The sequence below is a fragment of the Taudactylus pleione genome, unplaced genomic scaffold, assembly GCF_031769625.1.
Source record: "Taudactylus pleione unplaced genomic scaffold, aTauple2 ptg000016l, whole genome shotgun sequence".
Lineage (NCBI taxonomy): Eukaryota > Metazoa > Chordata > Amphibia > Anura > Myobatrachidae > Taudactylus > Taudactylus pleione.
The window spans coordinates 27,584,423-27,611,616 of NW_028284418.1; the positions used below are offsets into that span (position 1 = coordinate 27,584,423).

The following is a 27,194-nucleotide window of genomic DNA, read 5'->3' on the forward strand; positions in this document are numbered from 1 at the left end:
TAATTTGGATAGGATTTTATTGTAATTTACAGTAGAATTAGTGCAAAAAACAAAACTCCGCAATACAAAGGCAAAAACCACTCAGTTATTTTATGCTGACAAAAAAAAAAAAAAAAGATCCAGAAAAGATGCTCTGGGAAAGTAATTATTCACAAGTACTCTAAATAGTGTCTAGGCATTTCTTAAAATTCAGATCTAGACAATTAGGGGGGGGGGGGATATGCATTTAGTTGAAGTTCAATGTTAGAGCGAGACATTTACAAATTAGTCCTAAAATAAGATTTGACATGACACAACCTTACCATTTTGAACATTAAGTCAATTATACTGCAATCAAGCTTGAAAATCTGTTTAAACATTTAAAAATTTCCCACAAGTGTTTCTCTACAGAACAAATATATACAGCAAGTCTCATTACATAAACTGTCTCCTAGTAAGTTAGTGGAAGATGAGGCTTAAAAGGGATTATTCTATCCAGTTTCTCTTCATATGAGCAGGCACCTCTAGTTCCAGACATGACGCTTGCAGTGTTCAATAGCCTGTTAAAGAAAGGGAGAGTTAGTCCTTCATGTGTGCTCAAATTGGTTATGAAACTCAAAGTGGAGCATAGTGATTGGTGAATCACCTGATTTTTACATTGACAAATGCCATCCTGCAGTCTTTATGCAATACATTCATCTAACAGTCTTAGGGGGTCAATTCAATTAGCTGCGAAGGATGAGTTATCATGGCATTAAAATGCTGGCAACTACATCATCTCAAGCACCAGCTCTGAGCTCGAATATGGCACAATAGGGCTGCAAGCACTTGTGAGTTCGGGCTGCCATAAAGTGCCGTTGTTGCTGAAATGACTTGCATCTGAAAGTTCATCCCGGCTAATATCTATTGACCCCTTTTAGTCCTGTTTAAATGTATGGCTGTTTAGCTGCAGTCTGCTTTGGTATGATTTTATAGTCTTACAAGTGACTACACAATACAGATGTGGACAATGTTAGTACCTTTACAGTTAATTTAAAAAAAAACAAAACAAAAAAAAAAACTTTACAATATCTATTGGTGTGTGTAAGAAAATCAAGTGACCTGGACAGATTTGTGGGTACCCCTTAGAAAAGATAATTTGATTAGTGATTTCAGACAGATTGCTTTCTTGCCATGTTCAGACCAAAAAAAAAAGCTTGCTAAGAAAAACACCACACCCTCTATGAAACATTGAGGTAGCTCAGTTGTGTTATGGGGCTACTTTGCTGCACCTGGCACAGGGTGACTTGGATCTGTACAGGGCACAATGAAATCTCAACATCTAGGGGCCTTCTAGGAGTCCTGATCTGTAGCCTATGAAACTGGAACAGTTTGCTCCTGTACCCGACTACAACAGGTAGTTTCTCACTGTTCATAAGTCTCATCTAAAGCTACAGAAATTGCTTTACTGCCTCTAAAGGTTATGTAACAATATTAGCTTAATGGCCCCATCATTTTTATCCATGCTATTTTGTTTTATTTAAAATATTCTTTTGAATCAAAAATCAAATGCAACGTCTGATTTCTATTAAATGTGAAACTATGCTGGATGCCAATTAACTTAAGTATTTGAGAAAAAGGCTATTTTCTTAACGGAAGGGTAACATTTGTCCACATCTGTGCAACGACTCCCCATATGCAACTCCACACACTGTCAGACTCCCATAATCTACAACACTTGATGTTCTGCATAGGAATTCCACCTTCGCTGGCTTAGTTGTTGTGAACTTACATTACAATTTGCAGCAGTCTCCAAATCTTTGCACCAGTAGCTTGGACCCCACATGCATTTTTCAGTTCCCAGAAGCGGTTTCTTATTAGAACAAAGGTTCATTTTCTGTTTTAGAATGTAGAAAACACTAGTTTAATAGTTATGAAGTCTACAGATAATATAAAAATCTAAATTGCAAAGTGCTGCAGATCCATGCACTATAGAAATAACTGGTAATATACACCAGTCACCATAACATTTAAACAAATATATCATTTATGGGGGAGTGAGCGCGATAGCCAAAATGCAGCAATAAAGAGAACAGACGAAGCCCCTGTAGGAGGAATCTTACAGACTCTGGATGCCGGGAACAGCTGCACAAGTTGTGATAAGTCTCTGGACTTCTCACAACCACCTGCTATCCAGTGTAACGCCAGAATTACCTTGTGCCTCACAGGCAGTCAGCAATAACTTCTTCACCCTGATGCAATACTGCAACTATCTGAATTGATCCATGTATACCTAGCATTGTATAGCCGGGTAGGCAAAGCAATTTATAGGATATACAGGTATTTTACCACAACCAAGGCCAGTCAGGCTCATTAGCACCTGGCTTTCTATTACAGATGATATACAATGCCAGTTTTATGCAAGTTTTTACCAAGTATATCAATTTAAAATTTATTGTATGACACCTGCCCTTCATGTAATTACAATGGGATACTGTCAGTATCCTGGCGGCCGCGATGCTGGCATCCTGTCTGCTGGGATGTCGAAAATAAGTAGCAGGGGGTGGGTGGTTAGAATTAGGTACCAAACTGGGAAGGTTAGGGTAGGGAGAGGGGGAGGATTAGCATACTGAACAAGTGTCAGAATCCTGACAGGGCTAGCATACCGACAGCCAGGTTCCCAACTGCTGGCATCCCATACCCAACCCGATTACAATTGGTGTTTATGCATATTGTTTGACACCAGTAAATCTAGCTATTCACTCAGCACTAGTATTGCAGTTTTAATTTTGGAATAAATCTTGTGCCCATATTACAGCTGTATTTTGGTTCTATCCCACAACCGCATCCCTCTGGATAGGCAAGCACCGAGAGCATCCTCTAACTAGGTAAAGAACCTAGTTGCTTCGGGCCATCAAACCCCCATTGACTTTGGGCAGATAGTTTCAACTATTCCACAACATTAAAACCACCTGCCGAATATGAAATAGTCTCTCCCCCCCCCCCTCATTGTGCCGCCTAAACAGCTCTGACTAGTCAAGGCACAGACTCCACAAGACCTCTGAAGGTGTCCTTTGGTTTCTGTAACCTGCAAGGTGGATTCTCCATGGCTCGGACTGGTTTATCCGGCACATCCCACAGATGCTTGATCAGACTGAGGAATTGAGGCCAAGCCAACAACGAACTTATGTTCCCCAAGCATCCCTGAACAATTTTTGCATTGTAGCAGAGCACATTACCCTGCTGAAAGGCCACTGCCATCAGGATCAGGGAATATAGTTGCCATGAAGGGGTGTACTTTGTCTGCAACAATGTATAAGTAGATGGTACGTGTCAAAGTAACATCCACATGAATGCCAGGACCCAAGGATTCCCAACACTGGCCAAAGCACCACACTGCCATTTGCCTTCTTCCCATTATGCATCCAGGTGTTAGTCGCTCCCCCCTCCCTCCCCCGGTGAGTGACGCACATGTCCATCCGCATATTGTAAAAGAAAAGTGATTCAGACTAGACATTCCATTGCTCTATGGTCCAGTTCTGAAGTTCACATGCCCATAGTAGGCACCTTTGGTGGACAGGAATCAACATGGGCACTCTGATGTGCAGCAAGCTGCAATGCAAAGAGCTCCACAATTTGGCCCTTTGTCAAAGTCGCTTGCCCATTATTCTTGCTTCTTACACATCAGCTTCAAGCACAGAGCATTCACTTGGTTGCCAATATATCCCAGTCCTTGACAGGTGCCAATGTAATGATATAAGAGTTATTCACTTCCTGTCAGTTGTTTTAGTGTTATAGACTACATACACATCTATTCATCGATCTACACACTTACCATGCAAACAAAGTCTGGGTCCAATGCTTCCAGAATAAGTTGGATAAACAGAGGTTCATATGTGGAAACCAGTGCGTTACACTAGAGATACAAGAAGATGTTTAATTCAGATACATGCTGTACAGTTGACAAATTCACATTCATAAAATGAATGGCAAGTTTAGAAATTTATAAAGTGGTTGATTAACCCTCAATTGCTAAAGATTCAACTACACATATACAGTTAATCTGATGTTTGCTCTTCAGATAAAGAGAAAATATTTTGCTTAATATTTCTGCCTCATGACAATAAAGTTAGTCAGACAACATGAGTTACAGTAAAATGCAAGGACTGAAAGGGGAAGACCACATTATATTAAGGGCAGACATGGAATCAATGCATACCTCTTCTACCTCAGATTCCGGCAAGAAGTTGCACACCATTTGTAAGGCATTCTTAATCTTTATTTGAGTAGCATTTTTCTGCAAAATCTTTTCCAGATAGATCACAATAGTCTTGCAGAGTGTACAGTAGTGACCAGACTGCACATGCACGGGGCTGAGGGCCACTGTCAAAAGTAAAACACAAGACATTTAGTTATGCTGAATTGAACTGTACTACATTTTGTGAAAATCCAAAACATTAATATACATTACCTACAATTGGTACCTAGTAAAGAATCAGATTGGTGTTAAGCTTCCCCAGCACTGGTTAATAAGGCTGCTCTCCCTGACTAGTCAGATTTGGCCATTGGCCACACATCTGGAAGACCTGGCTGTTCTGCTGGAGCGCAAGACCGCCAGTTCCGATTGAGCCATCTTTAAATGTGGAAGGACAGTAGCCACATACATTGTTAGATGTAGCAATAGTCAGCATATAGAACCTAGATGTTGGTAGAAGAGCAATTTTGGGCCTGTGTACAGTTATTTGTGGCCACTCAAATTAGGTTTTGCATGAGCATGTTAGGAGCAGTAAGCTCTTGCTACAATAGTGTTCTGCCCAGTTTTGGATGTCAACCAGAGTCAGATCCCACCCTGTAATTTTCCCTTTCTATATGAACTTCCTGTACATGAGCATTCTCACTGGTTGATAATCCTATGATGATTCCCACCTATGGAATAAACCACCTTCCCCTCTCTCACCCACCACCCCCCCCCCCCACCCCCATTGAAATCACATTTCTGCCAAGTAGCACCACTGGCCTGATTTCAGAGTCCAAGCTTCCTCGCTATAGCCTTTTACCAGTAGGCATACTTATAGGTATGTCACTTGTTAAACGCTGAGGCTAAACCTTGTAGTCTGCTCCATGCCTCTACTTTAGCTCTATGCTTAAGCACAAACTCTTCTGGGTGTTTAATTTCTACACTGTGCTAGCTATTGTTTAAGACATGTATAACTGGACAGAAAGCATAATTGTCAGTGGGAAGAGGCCATAGGGGAAATACTTGAACCAGAAGTCTGATCACAATCAGAAGAGAGGTAAGCTAGGAGTTCAATATGCACTTGCATTCAAGTTAACATTTATGCTGATTCTGGTGGCATCTGTTCCTGCATTGGCACCATGCCATTTACCCATCTTCAGACCTTTGTGGAGGTACACCTTGACCAAAGTCTGTATAAAAGTAAGGTGTTTTGGCTGAAACTTCACAAATAATCTTTGCTGTAACGCAAGTTTTCCTTTCTATCAACCTTTCATGTGTTCTTATAGGCCTAATATTTGTGCCCAAATATACCCAGAAGCTCAATCATATTCTAGATGCCCGATAGCCCTTAGCTGGAAGCCAGCAGATCCAGCCTAGATCCATGCCTTAAATTAAAGTCTGGCAGATCTATAATTTTTAACACATCACTAGAGTGCTTCATGACCACCCCAACCAGTTTGCTTGTACCTGGAAAGCTTGGTTAGTCCAAACTACCATCCAGCAAAAACACACAATTGAGGGGAGCAAGTAGGGTGGCTTAAGAGCCAATATAACTTTTTAGCCCTTTTCCTCCTCCATCCTGTAGTAACATACCCATGTTCCCATTCCTGTCCTTTAAGGCCCTATACTTAATTAACTTTAGTCCTTAAAGTCTAAAGGCTTTTATTCTTAAAAAGCTTCTATGCAGCACATTACTACATTGTAGTTATTGATAGGATTTCTATACAACTCCCTTCCCTGTACCCTCACCCAAGTTCTTTTGTTTCTCCATAAAGTCTTTAGACTTCTCTATAAAGTAACCATGCAGTCTAATGACCATGTTATTTTACAGTAAAAAAAAAAAAAGTTGAGCCTTAGACCTTTTACAATTATGCCAGTTCTAGCAGCATGCAAACAAAATAGATGTCCCCAAACAAAAAGTTCCTGGAAATTAACATGTGAAGCTGGTACCACATTGCCCTGCAGCAGCAAGTTTACACTATACCGCCTAGAAAGCTCAAATTGGTGTCAATTCTTCAAGTTGATAGTCAGTACTTCTGTATATAAAGTTCTAGATAAGCCAGCATCGATTACAGAGTTCAGCAGCAGATGCAAGGCCAGAGGTACAATACAGAAGCCTCTGCTATTGCAGCTTGTATGCAAAGTTATCACGGTATGTGCAACAATGACTAACAGCCACCTCACATCAACAATGAGCAGAGGCTTTAATGCTGTAATCACTGCAGCTCTGAAGCATTTGCCAGCTACTAGTACTGCATGCTTTGTAATGCTAAAGTTTGCAAATAGAAATAGACTTCTCACCAACACGATATTGTCTAGCACTGCAACATCCAATAGCCAAGCAGATATCTTCGGGACTGACTGCCTGTTCCATCAATGCAATTATGGCATCACAATAAGTGTCTATTAAGTCATCGCACTGCTGCCGATATTTGGAAGGGATGATGTAGCAGACCTTTTTAAGTGCTTCTTTGATGTTTTCCTGTAACAGGGAACAATTCGAACATTTTTGTAGATCCTGAACAAAAAACCCCTCCACATACGAATGCATCAAGCCATTCTACTTATCTAGAAGTGTTCTAAAATAATTCAAGAGCATGGTGAGTAGATGGAGGGATAAGCTTACACACTAGACCTAATGGCATTCAAAATTCTAAACAGCATGACCAACTCCAACTTAAATTCTAATAGACAAGGGGGATATGTATCAACCATGGAGTGTGATAAAGTACCAATCAGCTTCGAACCAATTTTTTTTTTTTTTTTTTTTTTTAAACAGCTTGTAAAAAAAGTTAGAAGCAGATTGGTTGGTACCTCTTTCCACTTTCACACCCCAGAAAACATCCAGAGCCTGTTGAGCGTGTTTTCGTGTGTGATAAATTACCAATTATAAAAAAAAAAAAAAAAACCCCCCCACTTCCCTTCAAGTTGCTTCCATGGTGAGGTGATTTAATACACAGCATATATTTGTTAGTTACAGTACATGCCTGCCATGGTGGGGGTTAAGTAGAGTACACACTGGAGCGTTGTCGGGCCAATTTGCAGTTTCGGAAGGACTATTAGCCTACATCGCTCTGGGGATATCAGATACGTGCACTCACATGTAACTTAGTCAGGTTTGATGTGCTGCACATCAAACCCAACATCGCTAGCAAAATGGGCACATCACCTAGTGTGTACAGCCATACGTTAGGTCATTCCTATTTGGCCTCTGCCACTCACAGCCAGTGATCTTAAAGATGGTTCTAGTGTGTACAGGCGCAGCAATCATATACGACCTATCGTTCAATTGTTTGCAAGACTGCAGTGGGTGTACGCTCAATTTAGCTAGTTCTGGGCTCAAGGGAAATAAAGACTACCAGCAATCTTTCCGACTCTCCAGACTGTACCCGGCATTACAGGAGGTCTACTTATTTTTTCTGCCCCATTGGGGAGGCAGCACACAAGAGTCACCTTTAATGAAAAGGAACCAGTCAACAATTCTACTGTTGGAAGAGTATTGGCTTTAGAATTACTGCACAACTGCTAATTAAGGTCATTTTAAGAGACTATTAAGGGAAAGTTTTATCATGACGGTAGTTTTGCCTACTTCAAATGCCATCCATAAACAATGGCCCTGCATCTAGTGGGCAAGCCTTTGCATATCTGATATTGACAAGCAAATCAAAAAACTGCCTCTGTAAAAGACATTGCTTGGTTTTTGGACTATTGTTAAAGGGATTGTGCAAACATTTTATACTCCATATTCTGAATGGATAAAAAAAATGCAAGTGAGGAATAGTATTACTTACAGGATGTTAATTTGTTGCATTTAAGTCAACATCACTATATTTAGTGAAGAAATGACCCTACTCCACTAACTCTTGCATTGACTAAAAGCAAAAATATAGGGGTTGCATTTGTGCCAATGTTTAATTGTTCTAGTAACCCATTTCACCATCATGGGCTACATGGTATATGGTAGGCAAGACAAGCCATTGTCTGCCCAGAAAGCCAAAGTCCCATTCTACCCCCCACCCCCCAAAAAAAACAAACCTGCACACAGATTACTCTGTAGATCAAGTGCATTAAGGACTCCTAGAAACATTACACATACCCGTGTCCGGTTATTATCCAAGAGGGATTCAAGCTCCTCCATTGCCAGCTGACAAACTTCACAGACAGGGTTAACAGCTGCAGGATTTTCAGGGATCTTTATATAAAAAAAAAAAAAAAAAAAAGTCCATTTATAATAAGATGAGGCAGGTGGCTGCTAGAAGTCTTCTATTAGCAGTAGTGAGGCCTCAATCCCACACCCCCATACTTACTGTTCTTACTAGAAATGCAATATAAAGCTCACTCCGCCATATACTCACGTTTATACTAGCAGTGCCAGTCGGGTAACAGCAAGGGAAGGAAGACATCCAAAGAGCAATTTTAACCATACCCATAACAAGTAAGCTGCATACACACGATTTTGTAAATGAACAATTTTAGTAAACGATTTTTGTTAATTTTAAGGGGAAAAAAAAAAAAAAGTGAATAGTTTACTAAAATAGTTCATTAACTAAATGTAATGAAATTTTTTTTTAACTAAACGATTTTTGCATATTCCCTTAATGAAAGTTGTCGAGTTGGTCAGTCTGACAACTACAAACTAGAAGTATGCACACTTGAACGATAATAGTTCGTTTTAACTTAGAAAGTGAACGATTAACAAAATCGTTAATTGTTCAAAAAAATCGTTGTATGTGTATGCACCTTTACACTAGTCCCACTTTTAAAACAATTCTCTGATACAAACCATTTCCATCAACAAAGTCTAGATGAAGCGGTATTAAATCACTGAACAGTTCAGCAAAAGCCTCTTCATGGCAAGTGTGTGGGGAGATCACTTACTCTGACAGCTGGCTGTAGCTTCATTGCTGGCTGTAGCTTTGTGGCTGGGACAAGAGCCTTAGCTGGGGTGATCTCCATGAGAGGGGTACTCTTCTGTGTGCACAGACCTGCCCCACAACATATCTGCTGTGATGGCTGGGCAAGGAAGATAAAGTGTATGAACATATTACATGGGTGCCATCATGAAACATTACAGCAAGTAATATTAAAGTGACGCAATTACATACTAATGAGGGAAGGGGTATAGGAAAAAGATTATGCTTTAAAGATTCCTGGTTAGCCATAGGAGAGTGACCAATAAGAGGCATCAGACTTATATCTGTGCGGCCAGACACTGCTCATTAGCATCACACAAGATAGTTATTGACTATGTTCAAAACCCCCTCCCATCTCATTTATATCCAGTCACAGCAAAATTATATTATATGGATAACAGCATATCTAAAGTATTCAGTCATCTTTGATAGTTATACAAGACAAAAGCAGGGTTAGTACAACATTGTAGTGGAATTATCTTTAAACTGTTTGACATGACGGCCATAACTGTGGAGTTTGTATATTCTCCCTGTGCTTGTGGGGGGTTTCCCCCCAATGCTGTTTTTTTTTCTCCCATACTCCAAATATATACTGGTAGGTTAATTAGCTCCCAACAAAATTATCCCTAGTGCAGAGGTTTCCAAACACGGTCCTCAAGGCTCCAACAGTTCTGGTTTTAGAGAGATCCATGGTTAAGCACAGGTGACTTAATTAGTACTTTAGCCAATTTGATTTAACCACCTGTGCTCAACCATGGATCTCTAGAACATGAACTGTTGGGGAGCCTTGAGGACCACATTTGGTAGCCTCTGCCCTACTGTGTGCGTGCATGCAATAGGGAATAGAGATTGTAAGCTCCACTGGGGCAGGGACTGATGTGAATGGCCTGCGGAGTAGGTGCACGCTATAATAAATACTTGCTGTTACTATGAACGTTGCACTTCTATTAGCAGTTTTATTTTGATGGCATTACAAAGTTTTCTATGTGTATCGAGTACATAGGTCAGGCCCATGAAATATGGTCTGCTGAATAGCTGAAGCCATTTTGTTTCTAGTGTCATCTGCTATGAGAGATGCAGTCAAGATCCCAACCACAGGGTTTCCAGTGCTCCAAAGATATAGATGCCAGAATCCCGGTGCCGGCATCCCAAAAGTAGCAGGCTTGAGGGGAGGGTGGGTTCAGGGAGGGAGAATTAGAATACTGACAAGTGCCGGTGTTCTAACACTGTCCGTACCCATCCCCTGCTATGCAGTCTTTAGATAAACCAATCTTAACCGGCCTGAAATACAGCATAAATGGGGGTGGTATTAAACACGGACATGATACCATTCTGCATCTGTCAGCATTGCAAGTCTTCCCTTGTACCCCATATACTAAGTGTGGGCAATTAGCAGCCCCCCAGCTGTTTTAAAACTACATATCCCAGCATGCTCTGCCAGTCGTCATTTGGCCATGCTAAAACTGTTGTAAGGCTATGTCGACTTGTATCGCAAAAACAGGAGGGCAGCTTTTTGCCCACCCTTGCCATAGAGGGAGAGAACACATGTGGTGTTGGCACTGCTGAAATTGCCTATACAGTACATGCAGCAGTGCATAATAGCACGTTGTGAGAAATGTAATTCCCCTTGGAAACTAGCCAATGATTGACAGTTCCTTAATAAGGAGAGGCCCATCTCCTAAGATGGGTTATTGGTCTGTTCATGTTAAACCAACATTTTCCAAATACATTTGCCTGCTGTGGCTTTCAGCCATGTCTGTATATGACCTGCTACAGTATTTGTTGCCCAGGGTCACATAACTGAGGTGTTCTGTTCATTGAACCAAATCATTCTAGAGACCAGCTAGGTGCATAGCCACAAGGCAACAGGCCAACCCAGACCAGTACATACAGAAACATAAGTGCTATAGGAATGGTAAAGCAATGTCCCAGGAGGACATGCAAAGTTATACATTAAAATGGGACCGTAAGATAAGTTAAAGCATTTTTTTTTCTTCAACATATTACGGACAAAAAATAAAAAATTACAAAGCAGAAATGAAGAAATTGTGCATCAAATATGCTCCCGTTAATAGTTTAAGACTTGTTAATGTTATCTTTACATATCAGGACACTACCAAGCATTGAACATACCTTATCCTGATCAGTTACAGAAACAAAGGAACAGAGAAAGGAGAAGTCAGACACAAATTTTAATCCATTACAAAATTCCATTTCAAAAACATCAAGTTGAAGAACTAAGTAGCAAAGCATGCAAACAGATATGCCATAAATCCAGGAGCTAGCAAGTTAGAAGTATTGAAATGAATATAAATGACCTTGTTAGATAGGGAATGTAGTCGGGAAGCTGACGGACGTAATCCAGACAGTCGGCTTCCCGACTGTCTATCCTGGCAAGGGGTTAAATGACAGGCACTGAAATCCTGACACCTGTCACTTTTACCTACGCTGGGAGCCCGACACCCGGCTTACCGATCGAAGGTAAGCCAGGGAGCGTTAGGCACCCCCAAGGGAGCGTTAGGCACCCCCAAGGGAGCGTTAGGCACCCCCAAGGGAGCGTTAGGCACCCCCAAGGGAGCGTTAGGCACCCCCAAGGGAGCGTTAGGCACCCCCAAGGGAGCGTTAGGCACCCCCAAGGGAGCGTTAGGCACCCCCAAGGGAGCGTTAGGCACCCCCAAGGGAGCGTTAGGCACCCCCAAGGGAGCGTTAGGCACCCCCAAGGGAGCGTTAGGCACCCCCAAGGGAGCGTTAGGCACCCCCAAGGGAGCGTTAGGCTAGAATAGGGTAGGAAATACTTAACTTGGGAAGATCAGGATTTTCACTGCTGCCGGGATGCCGCTGTCGGGATTTGAACCGCCGGCCAATGTGGCAGTAGGTAAATCATACTTAATCTGTTAGATAGCGTGACTACCTGGCTCTTGGAGATTCGTCCAACCCCAATTTAATGGGACTTTGAGCACTACATATTAAAGTAACTGAATTTGCAGCAATAACATTGCTCCTCTGTAACAGGTTTGTCTGCTAGCAGCAATACTCTGCACAGGGTTCTGTTACAGACAAAAGTAGCCAGCTTATGGTGTGCCTACAATTCCCAATAAATGTAATCTCAGATTTCCCAGTAGAATCTAGAGGAAAGTTCAAGGTTGTGCATCTGGTTAAAGGACTATTCATTCAAAGTGCTTGCCATCTTACCATCTGTATCACCATCTGGATCACCAACTCAGCATACTGATTAATATATTCCTTACACTATAAAATAAAATTTAGTAGTTTTAATGTATTAAGCTTGCAAATACAGAACATACAGCCTGAAGCCCACAATACAGTCCTGGATAAAATCTACATCATACAGGATGCCTGTCTCTTACTGGCCGATTGCAGAGTGCTGAGAGAATTGTCTGGTCTAGATTAACCCTTCCCTTACATGCACCTGTAACACGCCACTAAATTTATTATGAGCAACTAGCATTTCATGTATAATAACCCTGGATAATATATATTAAGCCTGAATTTAACCTTTTAGAATAAGGTGGCCGTTTATTGCCCATGCCAGCATGCCCTGTTAAAGTTTTGCAATTTGACAATGCTAAAAAACTGTTGCAAGGCATGCTGGGATGTTCAACAGCTTGGCGGCCACCCCTGTTTTATAAGGTATTTCTAACAGATCTAGAACTGGAGCTAGGCAGGAAGCTCATCTACAGCAAGTTCCATTTACAGGAGACAAACTTTGCATCTAAAGCTACAATGACATATTGCCAATTCAATTACTTAAAGTTACCTGCCTCTATCAAATCAACTTCATTAAACAATGTAATGGAGGTTCCCAGTACCACAGTAAATAGGTCTAGGTTATGGGTACTTTTTATATCCCTTCCCTCATCTATTCGTCTTACAGTTTCATTCTGTGACATTTCTATAGAGAAAAGTATGTGCCCTACATATAAGGACCATAAGTATAGTGCAAATGTGTGCACACCCATATGTTGGTCATCCTCCATTTGTTTATTTTTAATTTGACCTGGTGATATTAGTGATGACCTTGCTATACTTCACATTAAGTATAAACAAATAGGTGCACCAAGGAAGTGTAACACCCCCCCCCCCCAGACACTGAACCTCTATAGAAACACCTGACTGACATCATCCACACAACTACCTACTCCCAGTGGGTAATTTATAAAAACAATGATTTGTACAATACTGCTGTGTACAGCTGGTCACTATGCTTACAATACTAGCATGCAGCTGGTCACTATGCCCAATATAACTCAACACCTCTGCCCTCTACACAAAGAAAACAACCTGCACCCACCAGGTGGTGTACACAGGTCACTGCATATCCAACAAACTTTTAGAGGAAAAAAAAAAAACTGCAAGATTTTATTTTTAGTACAGACTCCGTTACCTTGTGCCAGAGTCAGTAATTATGGAACAAAGTAACTTCTATCAGCACCACACTGCAGCATATACATACCTGTTCAGATAAGCCCCCACCAAGCTGATCACATTGCTTCAGAGCATTATTGATCAACATCTTGCAGAAAGAGGAGTTGCCTTTGAGAGATTCTTGTACATCTGTTACGAGTTGAAGACAGTCTTTACAGACATCAGCATTCTGCTATTAAAACAAAGACAACTATATCAGATGTCAGCTATTTGAGGTTTAATGAGTGCTAACCTCACAAATTTAACAAGTCATAAAGGTATAAAACACCATTCATATCCAGACCATAACTACAGTGTGCTGGCAACTTAAAAAAAACAAAAACCTTATAGCTACTGAACTGTGCACTAATAAGTGCACTATCAACCCTAGCATAAGCAGTGGGCATCAACTGCTGCTTGGTTGAATCAGTGTACAGTCACTAGTTAGCCCACCTTCCCCACCCATGAACAGATAGATCCGGGTTACATTGTTTCCAACTGTATACATGACATGTACCATCAGATGCCAGTTACAACACTAACTGGAACATCCAGGCCACAGAAACTTCTCAAAAGAAACCAGCAGTCACATCTGTTCTAGCATCATTCCATCCTTGCATTTGTGAGAACCAATACATTTTAGGAGCTAAAAAGGCAACTACAGGAAAAGTCATTGCTACCAAAAGAAAGAACCCAAAACAAGGTTCTACAGATAAAGAATTTCTGACTGCCTTTTTTAACAAAGTTCCACATAGGTTGTATGGGATGCAGTCAGGAAGCTGACGGTCGAAACACCGACCGCCGGCTTTCCGACTGTCTAATCCTGGTACGGTACTAATGACAGGCGACAAAATCCTGACGCCTGTCATTAGACCTACGACGGGAGCCGGTGCACCGAACAAAGGTAAGCCGGGCATGGGCAGCCGCAGAAGGGGGGGGGGGGGGGGCTTTAGGCACCCCCTCCCTGGGAGACTAAAGCTGGCCACACATCTAAAGATTCTGTCCAACCAGCCAACTAGTTGATTGGTTTGAATGAAAATCTGGTAAGGTATGAAAGCAAATGACAATCAGCATTTTGCTCCCAAACGCCGGAGAATAGACCAAAAATGTTGTTTGAACAAATAGTTTAGATCAAACATTTAACAAACTTGTCTGAACGATCATTTATCTGTTTTCTGGCATTTAGGAGCAAATTGCTGATCATCAGTTACTCCCATACTTTACCAGATTTTCATTCCAACCAATCAACAAGTTGGCTGGTTGGATGTAAGTTGGTCTAGTGTGTGGCCAGCTTTAGGGTTAGGCACTTGGGGGAGGTTAGGCACCCCTAAAGGAGGGTAAGGGTAGGGAGTAAGGTTAAGGATACTTACCAAAATTAACAATCAGAATTAGATCGGGGATTAACTGTCGGGATTAGAACCGCAGGCCGAATGATTGCAGTTTTAGTTTGTAATTTCATACCCATACAAATACTCTCCTTTTCAATCCATATTTAACATGTCATGTGATGGCAGAGGGAAGAGTAGGAGTACACCAAAAGAGCTCAGAGGTTTCTTCCAATGCCTCTGCGCTGACATCATGACTCCTTCCCATTGCAGCCCATAACCCTCTGTAGAAGCAGGATTAGTGTTCCTGTAAAGCTAAATAGCCCTAATCACCAAAGGGCACCGTAAGACAATATTTAGATTGTGCATGCTAAAGCTTCAGGTGTTTATATATAGAAAAAACAAAAAGTTACAAAATAGTTAGAAGACATTTTATCACCTTGGGTTCTGGAGCAGGCTTATCCTGGGGAAAACGAAGGAGGGGAACATTTGCCAAGAAAGGGTAAACCATCTTGGACAAGTCCTCCTCTGGAATCTCATTAGTTAGGAGCTGATGAGGCAGTTTGAGGCTCGCCAGGTGTTGCTGAAGAGACTTGCACAGGCCAATGGCAGCACAGGCCACTCCTGGATTATCCTTGAAAAGACAAGTTTCTTCTGTTAATACACCCAGTAAATAAGAAAAGGATTTCTGTTGAACGTCATAGTAAAGAGTAGCTTTCCTTTAAGACAACTTAAGTGTATAATGATTTAAACTGGAGTGAGGCCATACAAATGTCACCATCTACTACATAGACAATATACATGCTATGAAAAAATACATGCACCTCATTTCAGACTGTAAATAGAAAATGCATTTAACATACCAGTTCTTCCAATATGAGGTTCACAACAAGTGGGTAGTATTGGTCAACTAGCTGCTTGCACTCAGAAGATATGGCTGCATCAGGAATAAATTCACATGCCTTATTTAAGTACGACAGGATTTCACTCTGAAACAGAAACAAACCATAGGTAATCCTAGTTTCCACAACAATATTGAGTCAAATTCACCAGGCTGCAATGCTAGTATAGAGGAGAGTACACGGTACGATATTATGAACTATAACGATATTGTTCCATGTGCATGCATGACAGCTAATGTCCACTTCCACAGATTGTTAACTATGCCTGTCATTGCCCGAACATGCAGGCCAACCTGCTATTGTCAGGTCCTGCATGTCTGGGGAAATCACTGAACAATATCATTAGGAGATATTCAGTGTCTGCTCAATGTTGGGAACAGCAAGTTAGGGGACAACACTGAACGATATCGCTCAGAGCATATTGTCCCGTGTGTACCCCAGCTTAAGAGTGCATGCTGGGAACTTTAAGCATGCCATGTAGATTAAGGTTCAACCTTTCCACTCAAACAGAATACCATTACTGATGCCAGAGCCACTCCAAAGCTGGGTACACTGTACAATATAGTGCTCCACTCTGACGGAACGCTATACCGTACACATCAGTTCCGTTGTTTATCGCATCATTCTATCTGCTGTGCTGCATGTAGGGTGGTATGATGCAAGGAAGTGGTGCAGTTGCATGCAAGGATACACCACACTGTTGTACGCCGGATCATGCAGTGTGTACCGCATGCCATGTATAATTACATAGCATGTCAGCGTTGCACCATCATCTGGTGTGTACCCAGCTTAAGGCTCCAGAGGTCATGATTGTATGTCCCTGCAGGAGTCTCTGGCCACCATAAGTAGTCTTATTTAGCTGAGCACCAAATGTCAACCTATTCTATAATATATAGACAGTATGATTATATAGACATGAGGTGGAATGGGGAAAAATTAATGGGCCAATTCAATCATCTGCAATGTGCATCTATGCATACTTTGGATAAATATGGACAAGCAACATCACCAATTTTTGCTATGGAGGGGAGATTAAATTAGTATTGTAGTGCCAGCAGAGAGCCTCTAATAAGTCTCCACACTGGCAGCATCACTCAACTAAAATCCCTACGTCTATGAATTTCTTCTAACATGTGCTCATGAGATCACATGGGCTGCACAGTATGAGACAATCATGTGTTGGTTACAATAGTGTTACTTAGAACTGTGCATAGCTCCATGTCACAAATTTGAACCACAGAATAATCATTGGAATTCATTAACAGAACTGCAATAAAACATTTTACACAAATTGCCCTCAGTTTAATAAACGTTTAATAAAGCCTCAAAACTGAATTTCAAATATAAGGGCACAATCTGACAGATGTTAACCTGTATACACCCCTTTTATCATTCCATCATGGGCACATGAAGGCTGAGCAATACATTTAATAAAAAAAAAAAAAAATTCAGGTCTTTAGTCAAAGATGTGACTGTACATGTCTACACATTCACCCATAGTCACAACTTCCTGTTCCTCTGAAGGGAAAGCCAAGGTCCTCCTAACAGTTTCACTATTGTACTCTTCTCTCAATTACATTCCATTAGAAGTTCCTTTACCACTCTCACATAAACAAAGTATGAATAGCACTACAGGCTGTAGACATCAGGCCAATTTACCACGTTCATTTAGTCAGAGGGATCTTCGCATCTGATAAGTTACCCAATGTACAGTAAGTGGTCATCTATTACCATGAACTTAGTAACATTTTTGCAGGTCACATTCTCCCACTCGGCACAGATTACATACCTGTGTAGCATTGTCATTCACAAAGTTCCTCACTACAGTAACCACCTCCTTACAGATGTCACAGGGAGCAGATTTCTGAAAAAGCACAAAGCAAAGTATTAACTCTTGGCCTCACACCCCTGCTAGTAATCATATCAGGATAAGATTGTATTCCCCATTACTGAGGGACACTAGGACTACATTTGAGTAGCCAACTAACCCAATCCACCTTTCTCAGTCTACACCCTCCGTCACCCCAATCTGCCCTGCACCTTTAACGATGTAAGCTCTCATGAGCAGGGCCCTCTTTCTTCCCTTACTAGTACTATAGTTTATTACTAACTGCAAACAATGTCACCTATCACTTGGTTGCAGTCACCCTGCTGCTTATTTCTAGTGTTATTATCGCTAATGCAGCAATGTTCATAAACAATGTCCTGCACTGTTTTGTATGGTTAATAACCACTTGCTTGTGTGCTTTGTACTGAGCTGCAGAACCCTTTTTTGGCAGCATATAAAGGGCAATAATAATAATAATCACTAGGCACTACTACATGCAGCTAGTCTATCCATCTGCAACTGGCAGTCCTAGCTACACATCCTTTCTGGTGATTGCTCCCCACAGACACCATTCCATTATGTACCATACTAGGAACTGGTTTGAGCATCTGTATTATGCTGGTACCATTGTAACTATTGGCAGTTTACTACCCTAAACAATTGTCAGCCACAAATGTTTGCCCTTAGACTAATGCCCAAGGTGTATTTTAACTCTAACTCACCATGGTTATAGCCTCAAATGTTCACATACAAGAGCCTATGACAAACCCAGGACACTCAGATCTTACTACATCACAACAAATGACATTACGCACCAGCATGGGTTTATTCCAAACAGTTTGCTGGCAGTGTTTTACTGCGCCACACTGAGATGCGGTGCCGATATTTACACACCAGACGCCGGGGCCATTGGCACATTGCTCTGTGCCCAATAAGGGAGTTGCAGCAACTGTAGAAAGAAAGTTTAGTTATATTCAGCAGTTATCTGACAAATCACAGAAGCCAAGTAGGCATGGCACTGACCTATACTACCAATATAACTTCTATAGGTTGTAATGGGCATAGGCCTTCTCCATCTTTTATACAACTTCTTGCATTTTAGCTTTACCAGTCATAAAAACAAAACATTAAGTACCAAAAAAAGAAAAAATCCTATTGAAGCAAAAACTTCAGTGTCCTATTAAAGCACAATGTGCCGAATCCTAGCAATTCTAGGGGGATTACTGACTGTACATTTGCAGACACTTAGAGGGAATTCAATGGATCGCCATGTTGAATAGTTCTGGGAAGGTGGTCTTGGAGCTATTCAATTGACGCCGATGTTGACTGCGGAGGATTTCAGCTCACAACCTCCTGAGGAGCAGAAATCAGACTAAAGTGCCAGGAATTATGCTGGTTTACAGCTTAGCACTGCACCAACAGCATCCCAGCCAGCACTTAATTCTGAAAACGCCAGTTCTCACGACTAAACACCCTGCTTTAGTCACGCTAACCAGCATTCTCAGACTTAAGTGCTTCTAGTCAGACTTAATAGCACACTGTAAATTCAGTCTAGAAGTCTGAATTGAATGGCTCCGGGACCTCAACAGGGCTATTCAACATCACAATCAATTGAATCGCCCCCAATAGAAGAGGTTTGTGTATATTGGGCCAGCTTGGATTTAACATTAAGACAGATATTCTGCTAGGTCATTCATTAGCTCCGCCTGAGTCTTCTATGTATAGGATCTTTTTGGTACACTTTCAGATTCTCAGCTTTTTTTTATAAAACAGAACGAACAAGTATTGATAAAGTGTATATAAACCATATTATCTGTACATTTAACACAGGAAAACTGGGGGACACAAGCAAAAAACTGTAGGAAGACCCTGCATTTCTAGTGACCATTCATAAATCTCAGCATAATATATCAGGAGACTTAAGGGGCCTATCCAATAGCAGATAAATTTGAACGATGAATCGTTCAGTCGATCAATTTATCTGCTAATTGATAGGCTCTAAACGATAAAAATGAGCACTCCCACGGGCGACAAATTGGGTCTTTTGTCTCTCCAACATGTTGGTCGATCATAGTTTATCGTGGTAAAGGATAAACGATTTTTTAATGATTAATAGAAACAAAACAAAAATCCAACCCCCAGAATGATGTCATGCAATATCGTTCGCAAAAATCTGTCATGTACATTAGATATCTGTCACAGCAGCCCCAGGAATTTGCAAGAGATAAATCTTTTGTCTTTCAGAAAGATCAGCTAATGGATAGGCCCCTTTAGAGTTGCTGGAAACCTACAGTACATTAATACTCTCCAACATACAGATGTGTCCTCATACACCAGGCCTCAATACATCTCCTTGCTTATGTTTGCCCACAGAAACCAGACTCAGCAGTAGTGAGGTCACCTTTATACAAGATCTTGTGACCAGCAAAAGCATGCGAGGGGGGAAATTCCAACTGAACAAGGAAGTGAGAAAACCAATCTGCGTTGCACTGTCACATGTTGTCTTAAACACGGAGCTATTGTCATTTACCAGGTTTGTATAACAAAATGCTAGTAATTAGTTTGCAGTACTAAAATATAGTCAGTACCATTTTATTACCATACCTACAACTTTACTTGTAGTGAAACTTTTTGGTTTCTGTTTAAAATTCTACTTTCAGTTTAGAAAATCATGCAACATTAAAGGCCCTACACACTTGCTAACAATTTGGATGCTTCCAATGCATAGGAAGGACAAATAGTCAATATGGTGCAGTGTGTATGCACTAAATCGTGTAGTAGGTGCTCCCGTGGAGTCAGCCATATCGCCCGATCGTTTGTACATGCAGGAAGGTCAGGCGATGCAGCAGACGTTTCCATGCAGTGTGGGCCAGCATATTGTACACCAGATCGCCCAGTGTGTATGGACCGCCTGATATGTCAGCCCTGGGTCACATTAAAGCTGGGTACACAGCTTTACTTAACCACCTTAAGACAAAGGGAAACCTAGATAAGCCCAAAATAGCCCATGTTTCAACAAGTCACAGTGAGCACAAGAGCTCTCAGGTTTAGTTCAAGGACTGATTTAGACATGTAAACATGATCAGACAAACACTAGACTTAACGCAAAGTAAATAGGTAAAGAAATTCTAGTTCTTTCAGGAAGCAGTTTTACTATAATCAGCAATTACAAGAATGTAAGGGCATGTAGTGTTCCCCTGCATGTACATAACAGCAATACAGAGACCATATAGCTGTACAATAGAAGAGAGAATGGATTTTATATTTTTCTATGTAGAGAAACACCAGTAAATCCTGGCTGTCATCTTTCTACATTACTAACATAACAGAGAGAAGCTCTGAATGGATATATACTGGTGATGATTCATTTGTGGCCATGTGGATATGTATCAAAGCTTGTAAAGAGAAAGAAGTTAGCCATAATAACCAATCAGCTCCTGCTGGATAATGGGCAACTTTATTTTCTCTTTAGGTTTGATACATATCTTCCAAGTGTGTTAACCCGCTTTAATTACTAGTGCGGATGCCACACAAAATACTGCTTATAGACAGTCAAAAAATTTCATTAGGACTATTGGTGTGCTATGTAATAGCACACCTGGTACAAAACTGTCTACATTTAACCAAGTAAACAAATACCTTGTTTCAACAGACAGGGAAATGAAAATAGCTGGCACTAACTTTAAAGCACTGTATACAGCTCTCAATACTAGTCTTGTGGAATAGAAGCTTTACATGTTTCTCAAGCCACATTTAGGGGCATATGTATCAAAGCTTGATGAGATAAACATTTTGTGAAATATAGACCAACCAATTATTTCTTAAACACAGCCTGCAAAATGTAAGTTAGAAGCTGATTGGTTGGTGATATACATCTCACATCAAGCTTTGATGCATGCCCCTTAGATTACTAGTAAAGTTAACAGCAAACACATCAAAAGGTCTGGATGCTCAAATTCCTTGCACTAGATTAAACCAGACCTAGACTTACCACTACCCAGCTTACCTCTTCATTCTTCACCTTAGTCTGTTTTTGTTTAAGCCACGTGCAACTATTCCATTAATTTGGGATTCATAAAGAATATAATTGTGATGTGTTTACTTCTCGGGTCAAGTAGGTATTGCCATGTGTAGTGCATCCAGGCAGTCAAATAATGCAGATAACATTAAGTTGCAATAAAATAACCCAGAGCCCTGTGCAATAAGATTAGTTTATTAAAAACGTAACTATACATGAGCAGCCTACATGTTTACATGCAGAAGTCAGCTACTCAGTAACGTTGGAGGAATGTGTTGACTCAGTCACAACAGGTTATAAGTAGATCATAAAGCTTTGCTGCAGTTACTGAGTCAGTAGAAGGCTCGTTATTAGCAGTCTCTAGCCAGCCATGTGCTGTATGTGCTTATTGCACAGAGTAGACAGCCTCACAGTCTGGAAACCAATGCAGACACAACTTATGTTGTGCAAGACAAGCAGCCTCCATTAGCCGCAGCGGACAAAGGACTGTAACCCGGCATCTAGGCCCATTCACAGGCACTGATCACTGCAAGTTCTATGAGTCGCCCAGTTACATAGCATGTAACCAGGCTTCCTACGTCCTGACAGCAGGAAGAAGCAGAGCTACGAGGTCACCAGTGGGCACAGCAGCAACAGTACTGCGCCAACCAGGGCCCACACAACCAGCATCGCTCCTACCAGGGCATGCAGGGACTCGCAGTACTACAGGTGCCAGACACATAACCCTGTAGCATAGGACAAGCGAGTGAGCCGTAATATATACAGTACATGGCTGACTCTATTGGGTAACACCTCCCATGCTCACAGCGGTAGACCTCTTACAAGGATCGGGGACTGCGCCATAGACACCTTACCAAAAGCAAAAAGGCACGACACCGCGACGAGCAGCTTCATGGTGACTTCAGTCGGGGATCAATCACCTGACTGACCAAACCAGCTTCAGAGTCCTCCTGATAACAGGCGCAGCCACGCCCAGCCACGCCCCTCGTCAGCTGATACTTCCTCAGCACTACTAAGGGCAGTGGGCGGAAAAGGCCAGGCTTCATAAGCGGAAGCCTGGCAGCGGCCATGTTTCATGTGGGAAAAACATTACTCATTCAGCACAGTCATCATCAAGCATTCATGTGACACAGCGGTGTGACCGGTCCGTGACGTTTAAAGTCAAGGTTGCTGCTATTTCCTAGTTGGAGAAAGGACCTCTGTGACCTATCCACCACGTGACCGCTGCAGGAGGCTGGACCGCTCCTGCGTTACCATCCACTAGGGCATAGAGGGGGAATAAATATTTGTGGCGAGCGCACACTTTTGGTCCCCCGTTAGCATCCCGCCCCTCCCCCTTTCAGGCCGGGTCACGTGGGTGTGACGTCACAGGTCCATCTGCGCTGTATAGTCTAGTCCTAACCTTAAAGTCATGCAGGCCGTACAATAAAATGGCTGTCATTCTGAAAAGTGTGTGTACTAAGCAGAGGGACAAAAGTATTAATTGGAACAAGGGTTACATAATTGTCAACACTGCTAGATATTTTCCAGACCAGGGGCATTTTAGTACATGGGGCTGATGTAGCATTTAATATACACGTTTTTGCATAACACACATTTTCGTATTTTGCATGTGCACAATTAAAGACTTATGCTATGTACACACTATATGATGGGTGCTGCTGGTCTGAGTGAGCGATTATCAAAGCCCTCACACACTCCTCCCCCATTTACATCTTTGACCTAATCTCTCTTCACTCTCCTGCCCGCCCTCTTCGCTCAACAAATGCATGCCACCTCTGATGCCAACTGATTACTTCCTCCCACTCCCGCCTCCAAGACATTGCCCGTGCTGCTCCCCACCTTTGGAACTCTCCCCATCGGACTCTTCACCTCTCTACAAGCCTTCAAACGGGCTCTCAAGACCCACTACTTCATCAAAGCTTTCCAGCTCCCATCCTAACATGCTCCCTCCTCCCTGTCTTCCCCATCTGTATCATGCCTGTATGTCTGCTCCTCCCCTTGAGAATGTAAGCTCTTGCGAGCAGGGCCCTCTACCCTCTTGTGCTTCTCCTTACTTTATTTTCATCTACTTCTTACCCACCACTAGCGCACCTAACACATGGTTGCTTATGCTCTATTGCTTATTTGGGTGTTATGGCCACCAATGTATCAGTGTAAATTATCCATGTCCTTGTCCTGCATTGTATTGTACTGTAAGTCACTTCTTTGGTTATGTACTTGTATGGTGCTGCGGAACACTTGTGGCGCCCAGTAGCATATCTATAATGGGTGCAGTGTGTGCGGGGCACACGGGCCCCCCGGGTCCAGGGGGGCCCTGCACCGCACACACTGCACCCATATTATTTTAGACGTACCTGTCCATGGTCCCACATCGGGTGTCTGTGCTGCTCAGAACACCGGCAAATGGCCGCCGCAGCCATTTTTCCGGTGTTTTGCGCATGCACAGTAGACTCCGGGCACACTCTAGTGCCCAGAGTCTACTAAGGCCTCAGTCGGCTGCCGGCCACCGGGGAGAGAGGGGGACCCGCACAGGGAGTGCACACGGGCCCCCGCTTCTCTTAAGACGCCCCCGGTGGCGTCATATAAATAAACGATAATAATAATTATCAGGTAGGTGTGCACCCATACACACAGCAATTGCTTGCTCAGTGTGTACTTTCCTTTCATCTGTTGAACGGGAACAGTCGGATGGGATGTGTGTGATACCCCAACAAAACACTGTGTTTAAGCCTATGGTGGGTATCTCTCATTTAAACCCCCCAATAAAAAAACATCATATATGTACTGGTGCAGGCAGTTTGTGGTGAGTCAGCATGGGACTCAGAAGCTGCAGGGTGCTGAGGGGGAGAGTTGCAGGGGGTCTCTCCTGAGGTAATGGACAGTTAGTCCTGAGGGTGCTTTCTAAAGCTGGGTACACATCTAACGATGTGTTAAGATGACCTCACTGACATCGGGCGGCCGTTACACATTACATGATCTGGTGCCTGACCACCTGATAAGTCGGCACCAGCCACATCCCGCTGCATGGGGTTGTCAGTCGGATTGTTAGATTGAGCTGCATGTAGAGCCAACCTGACGATGCAACTGACGTCCAAACGGGAGCGCGTTTAGTCGTTAGTAATGCATACACACTGGCTGATGTTGATGATGTGTCGGTCTGATCCATAGGATCACACGACATATTGTCTACATATCGGCTAATGTGTACCCAGTTTAAGAGTGGGGACCTGCGTCTGACCCAGCATAATCCGGAGAGTAATAGTGACTGTGGCGCTGCAGTTTTGTCAGGAGCAGAGAGCTTATCCCCAGAGAAGCCACCCATCTTCCAGAGACAGAGGGGGTCATTCAGACCCGGTCGTTAGCGCCAATGCGCTCAGACCGGGTCGATGGCCCCCACAGAGCATGCGCACGACGGCGACGTCGTGCGCATGCGTGAGACCCGCTACGACCGACAACGCCGGTTGTAGCGGGTCTCGATCCAAAGGGGGCGAGCTGTCGATGTTGATTGACAGCTTGCCCCGTTAGGAAGGCGGGCCGGGGGGTGGCAGCCCAAACTACCATTTGGGGGCGGCCCCACTGACATCACTAGTGATGTCAGTGGAGAGCTTCCGGCTCAGACAGAGCCGAAAGCTCTCCGGGGCTTACGAGAAGGGAGTCCCTATCCTAGGGTCTCGTCGTAATCACCTTTAGGCGGTCGTAAGGCTGAGGGTGTTAACCCACAGCCTTACCACCGCAAAGGAGGACGTCTTGAAAATTCAAGACGTCCTCCCCTCATTCAGACCGACCGCACGCTCTGTGTGACCGGCTCTGAATGAGGTCCAGAGAGTGGTGGCATTACAGAGGCGGATCACAGGAACCAATGCTAGCCTCCCTTCCATAACACCCAGTGAGAGCAGGCGACCCAGAGGTGGATTGAAGCAGACATCTTCCCTTGAAGCTGGTGATAAGTCGGACTCTTGTCCTTACCTCATAGGCAGTAAGTGTCAGACACACACACAGACAGGATCCGCCCAGCGGAGTGGCTAGCTGGAGCGAAGGTAGTGTCATATGTAGCCTCTTCAGGACACCCAACAGGAGGGTTCTCTAATCACACTCTAAACTTCGCAGGCTAGGTTCACCATTGCGACCATCGATGGTCGCGATGGTGGATGGCGCAGGGCCTCCGGCCACCTGAGTAAACCTCAGCTTACTAAGGCTTGCGAGCCCAGGACACTGCATTAATCAACGCAGATCCTGGGCTAGCCACTCCCGGAAAACAAGGCATACACGCCCCCATTTCCGGGAAAGGGTGCCGTCCGTGCACGTCCCTTAAATGCCTCTGCCTGTCAGTCCGGCAGAGGTATTCAAGGGCTTGCGTGTGACTACGCAGGATCCATTCTCAACACTTGCAGAATGGGTCTTGCGTACGCGCAGATTCCTGATAATCGGGAATCTGCGATGAGCAGTGACCTTGCGCTAGTACTCCAGCAGTTATAGAAAAATAAATAAACCCTTCAATTAATTCTACATCGGCTTCAAGAGAACAAGTAAATTTCCAGGCCCGGACTTGCACCATCCAAGTTACAGTATAATTTCTACAAGTTGCCACAGTTGGGATATTACTTTGGTGTAGCCTATTATAGACACAGTAACTCTACTCACACTTAAAGCCCCTACACACTTAACGATTTTGTTAACGATTTGGCCATTTCCAATGCATCGGAATGACAAATTGTAAAAATCGTGCAGTGCGAGCTCCCATGTTGTCGTCAGTCACATGGTCTGATCTTTTGTACATGCAGTCCAAACAGACGATGCGGATGATGACCCCATGCAGTGGTATGTGGTGGAGGCCGACATATCGGGCACTGGATCGTCCAGTGTGTACGGGCCGCCCGATATGTCGGAGGGTGGGTCGTCTGTCGCATCGCTGTGTACACACATCATTTAGTATGTACCCAGCTTTTGTCCTAAAGGAAGAATAACATTGGTTTCTTCAGATGTGTACCAACGGAAACATGACTGGCCAGGGTATATGCATATAAATTAAAACTATTGCAATTTGTGTATTGCTGTTACTAACATAGTGACAGTATTTTGTTGTAGATAGGTATCTTGTTGAGCATGTATAATTTTACTAATACCCCTTTTCCACACCATTCCCGAGTCGGCGCCGCTCACACCGGAGTCGGGTCTGCATAGACCCGGCTTTTCCGGAGTGAAAGTGGTCGCTTTGAGATGACGTCATCTCCAAGCGCCACTGAAGCCGGACCAATCGGCCGGCTAGCAGCGCACTCCAGGCCATCGTGACCCGGAGTGCGCTGTTCTAACAGCAGGGTTTCACGGGCTACACCCATGTTAAACCCTGCTAGTTACCTGGGTTGGATCGCCAGTTCACTCGACCTGGCGATCCAACCTTCTCCCCTTTTACACCAGGGAGCTGCCCGGGTTAACCCTTCAAAAACCCGGGTTTAGCTCCGGTGTAAAAGGGGTATTACAAAGCAAAGAAACATTCCTGTTTAATAAGCATATCTTTTGTGCAAAGTGTGTATCATTAGAAACAATTGTTACTGATTGTAATTGATTGTTGGTGTGTTAAAAAAAAA

General features: G+C 42.9%; 1 protein-coding gene across 3 annotated transcripts; it reads right to left on the reverse strand.

Annotated features, from left to right (window-relative positions):
- On the reverse strand, positions 1-22,567 carry PSAP (prosaposin). 3 transcript variants are annotated; one of them, XM_088475331.1, is made up of 14 exons: positions 22,461-22,567; positions 18,404-18,537; positions 17,550-17,624; positions 15,722-15,847; positions 15,298-15,492; positions 13,583-13,723; positions 12,301-12,357; positions 9,074-9,208; positions 8,292-8,387; positions 6,497-6,677; positions 4,178-4,341; positions 3,794-3,874; positions 1,751-1,855; positions 1-539 (listed from the first exon to the last, which is right to left on the reverse strand). In XM_088475331.1, the coding sequence occupies exons 1-14, from the start codon at positions 22,498-22,500 to the stop codon at positions 504-506; spliced, it is 1,566 nt and encodes a 521-aa protein (XP_088331457.1). In that variant the 5' UTR covers positions 22,501-22,567; the 3' UTR covers positions 1-503. The 3 variants fall into 3 exon arrangements, with proteins under 3 accessions (XP_088331457.1, XP_088331450.1, XP_088331460.1); XM_088475324.1 differs by having other exon boundaries at positions 13,583-13,726; XM_088475334.1 differs by lacking the exon at positions 12,301-12,357 and having other exon boundaries at positions 13,583-13,726.
- Between the last annotated feature and the right edge of the window lie 4,627 nt (positions 22,568-27,194).

Bases quoted from the DNA above. Each gene is read 5' to 3' on its own strand.
- PSAP (XM_088475324.1), bottom strand. From the start codon at position 22,500: ATGAAGCTGCTCGTCGCGGTGTCGTGCCTTTTTGCTTTTG. The intron at 12,358-13,582 runs GTATGTATATGC...TTTATTTTATAG, and splicing joins GTGGGGGCTTATCTGAACAG to TGTAAGGAATATATTAATCA. The intron at 9,209-12,300 runs GTAAGATGGCAA...TTCCTTGCCCAG, and splicing joins TCCAGATGGTGATACAGATG to CCATCACAGCAGATATGTTG.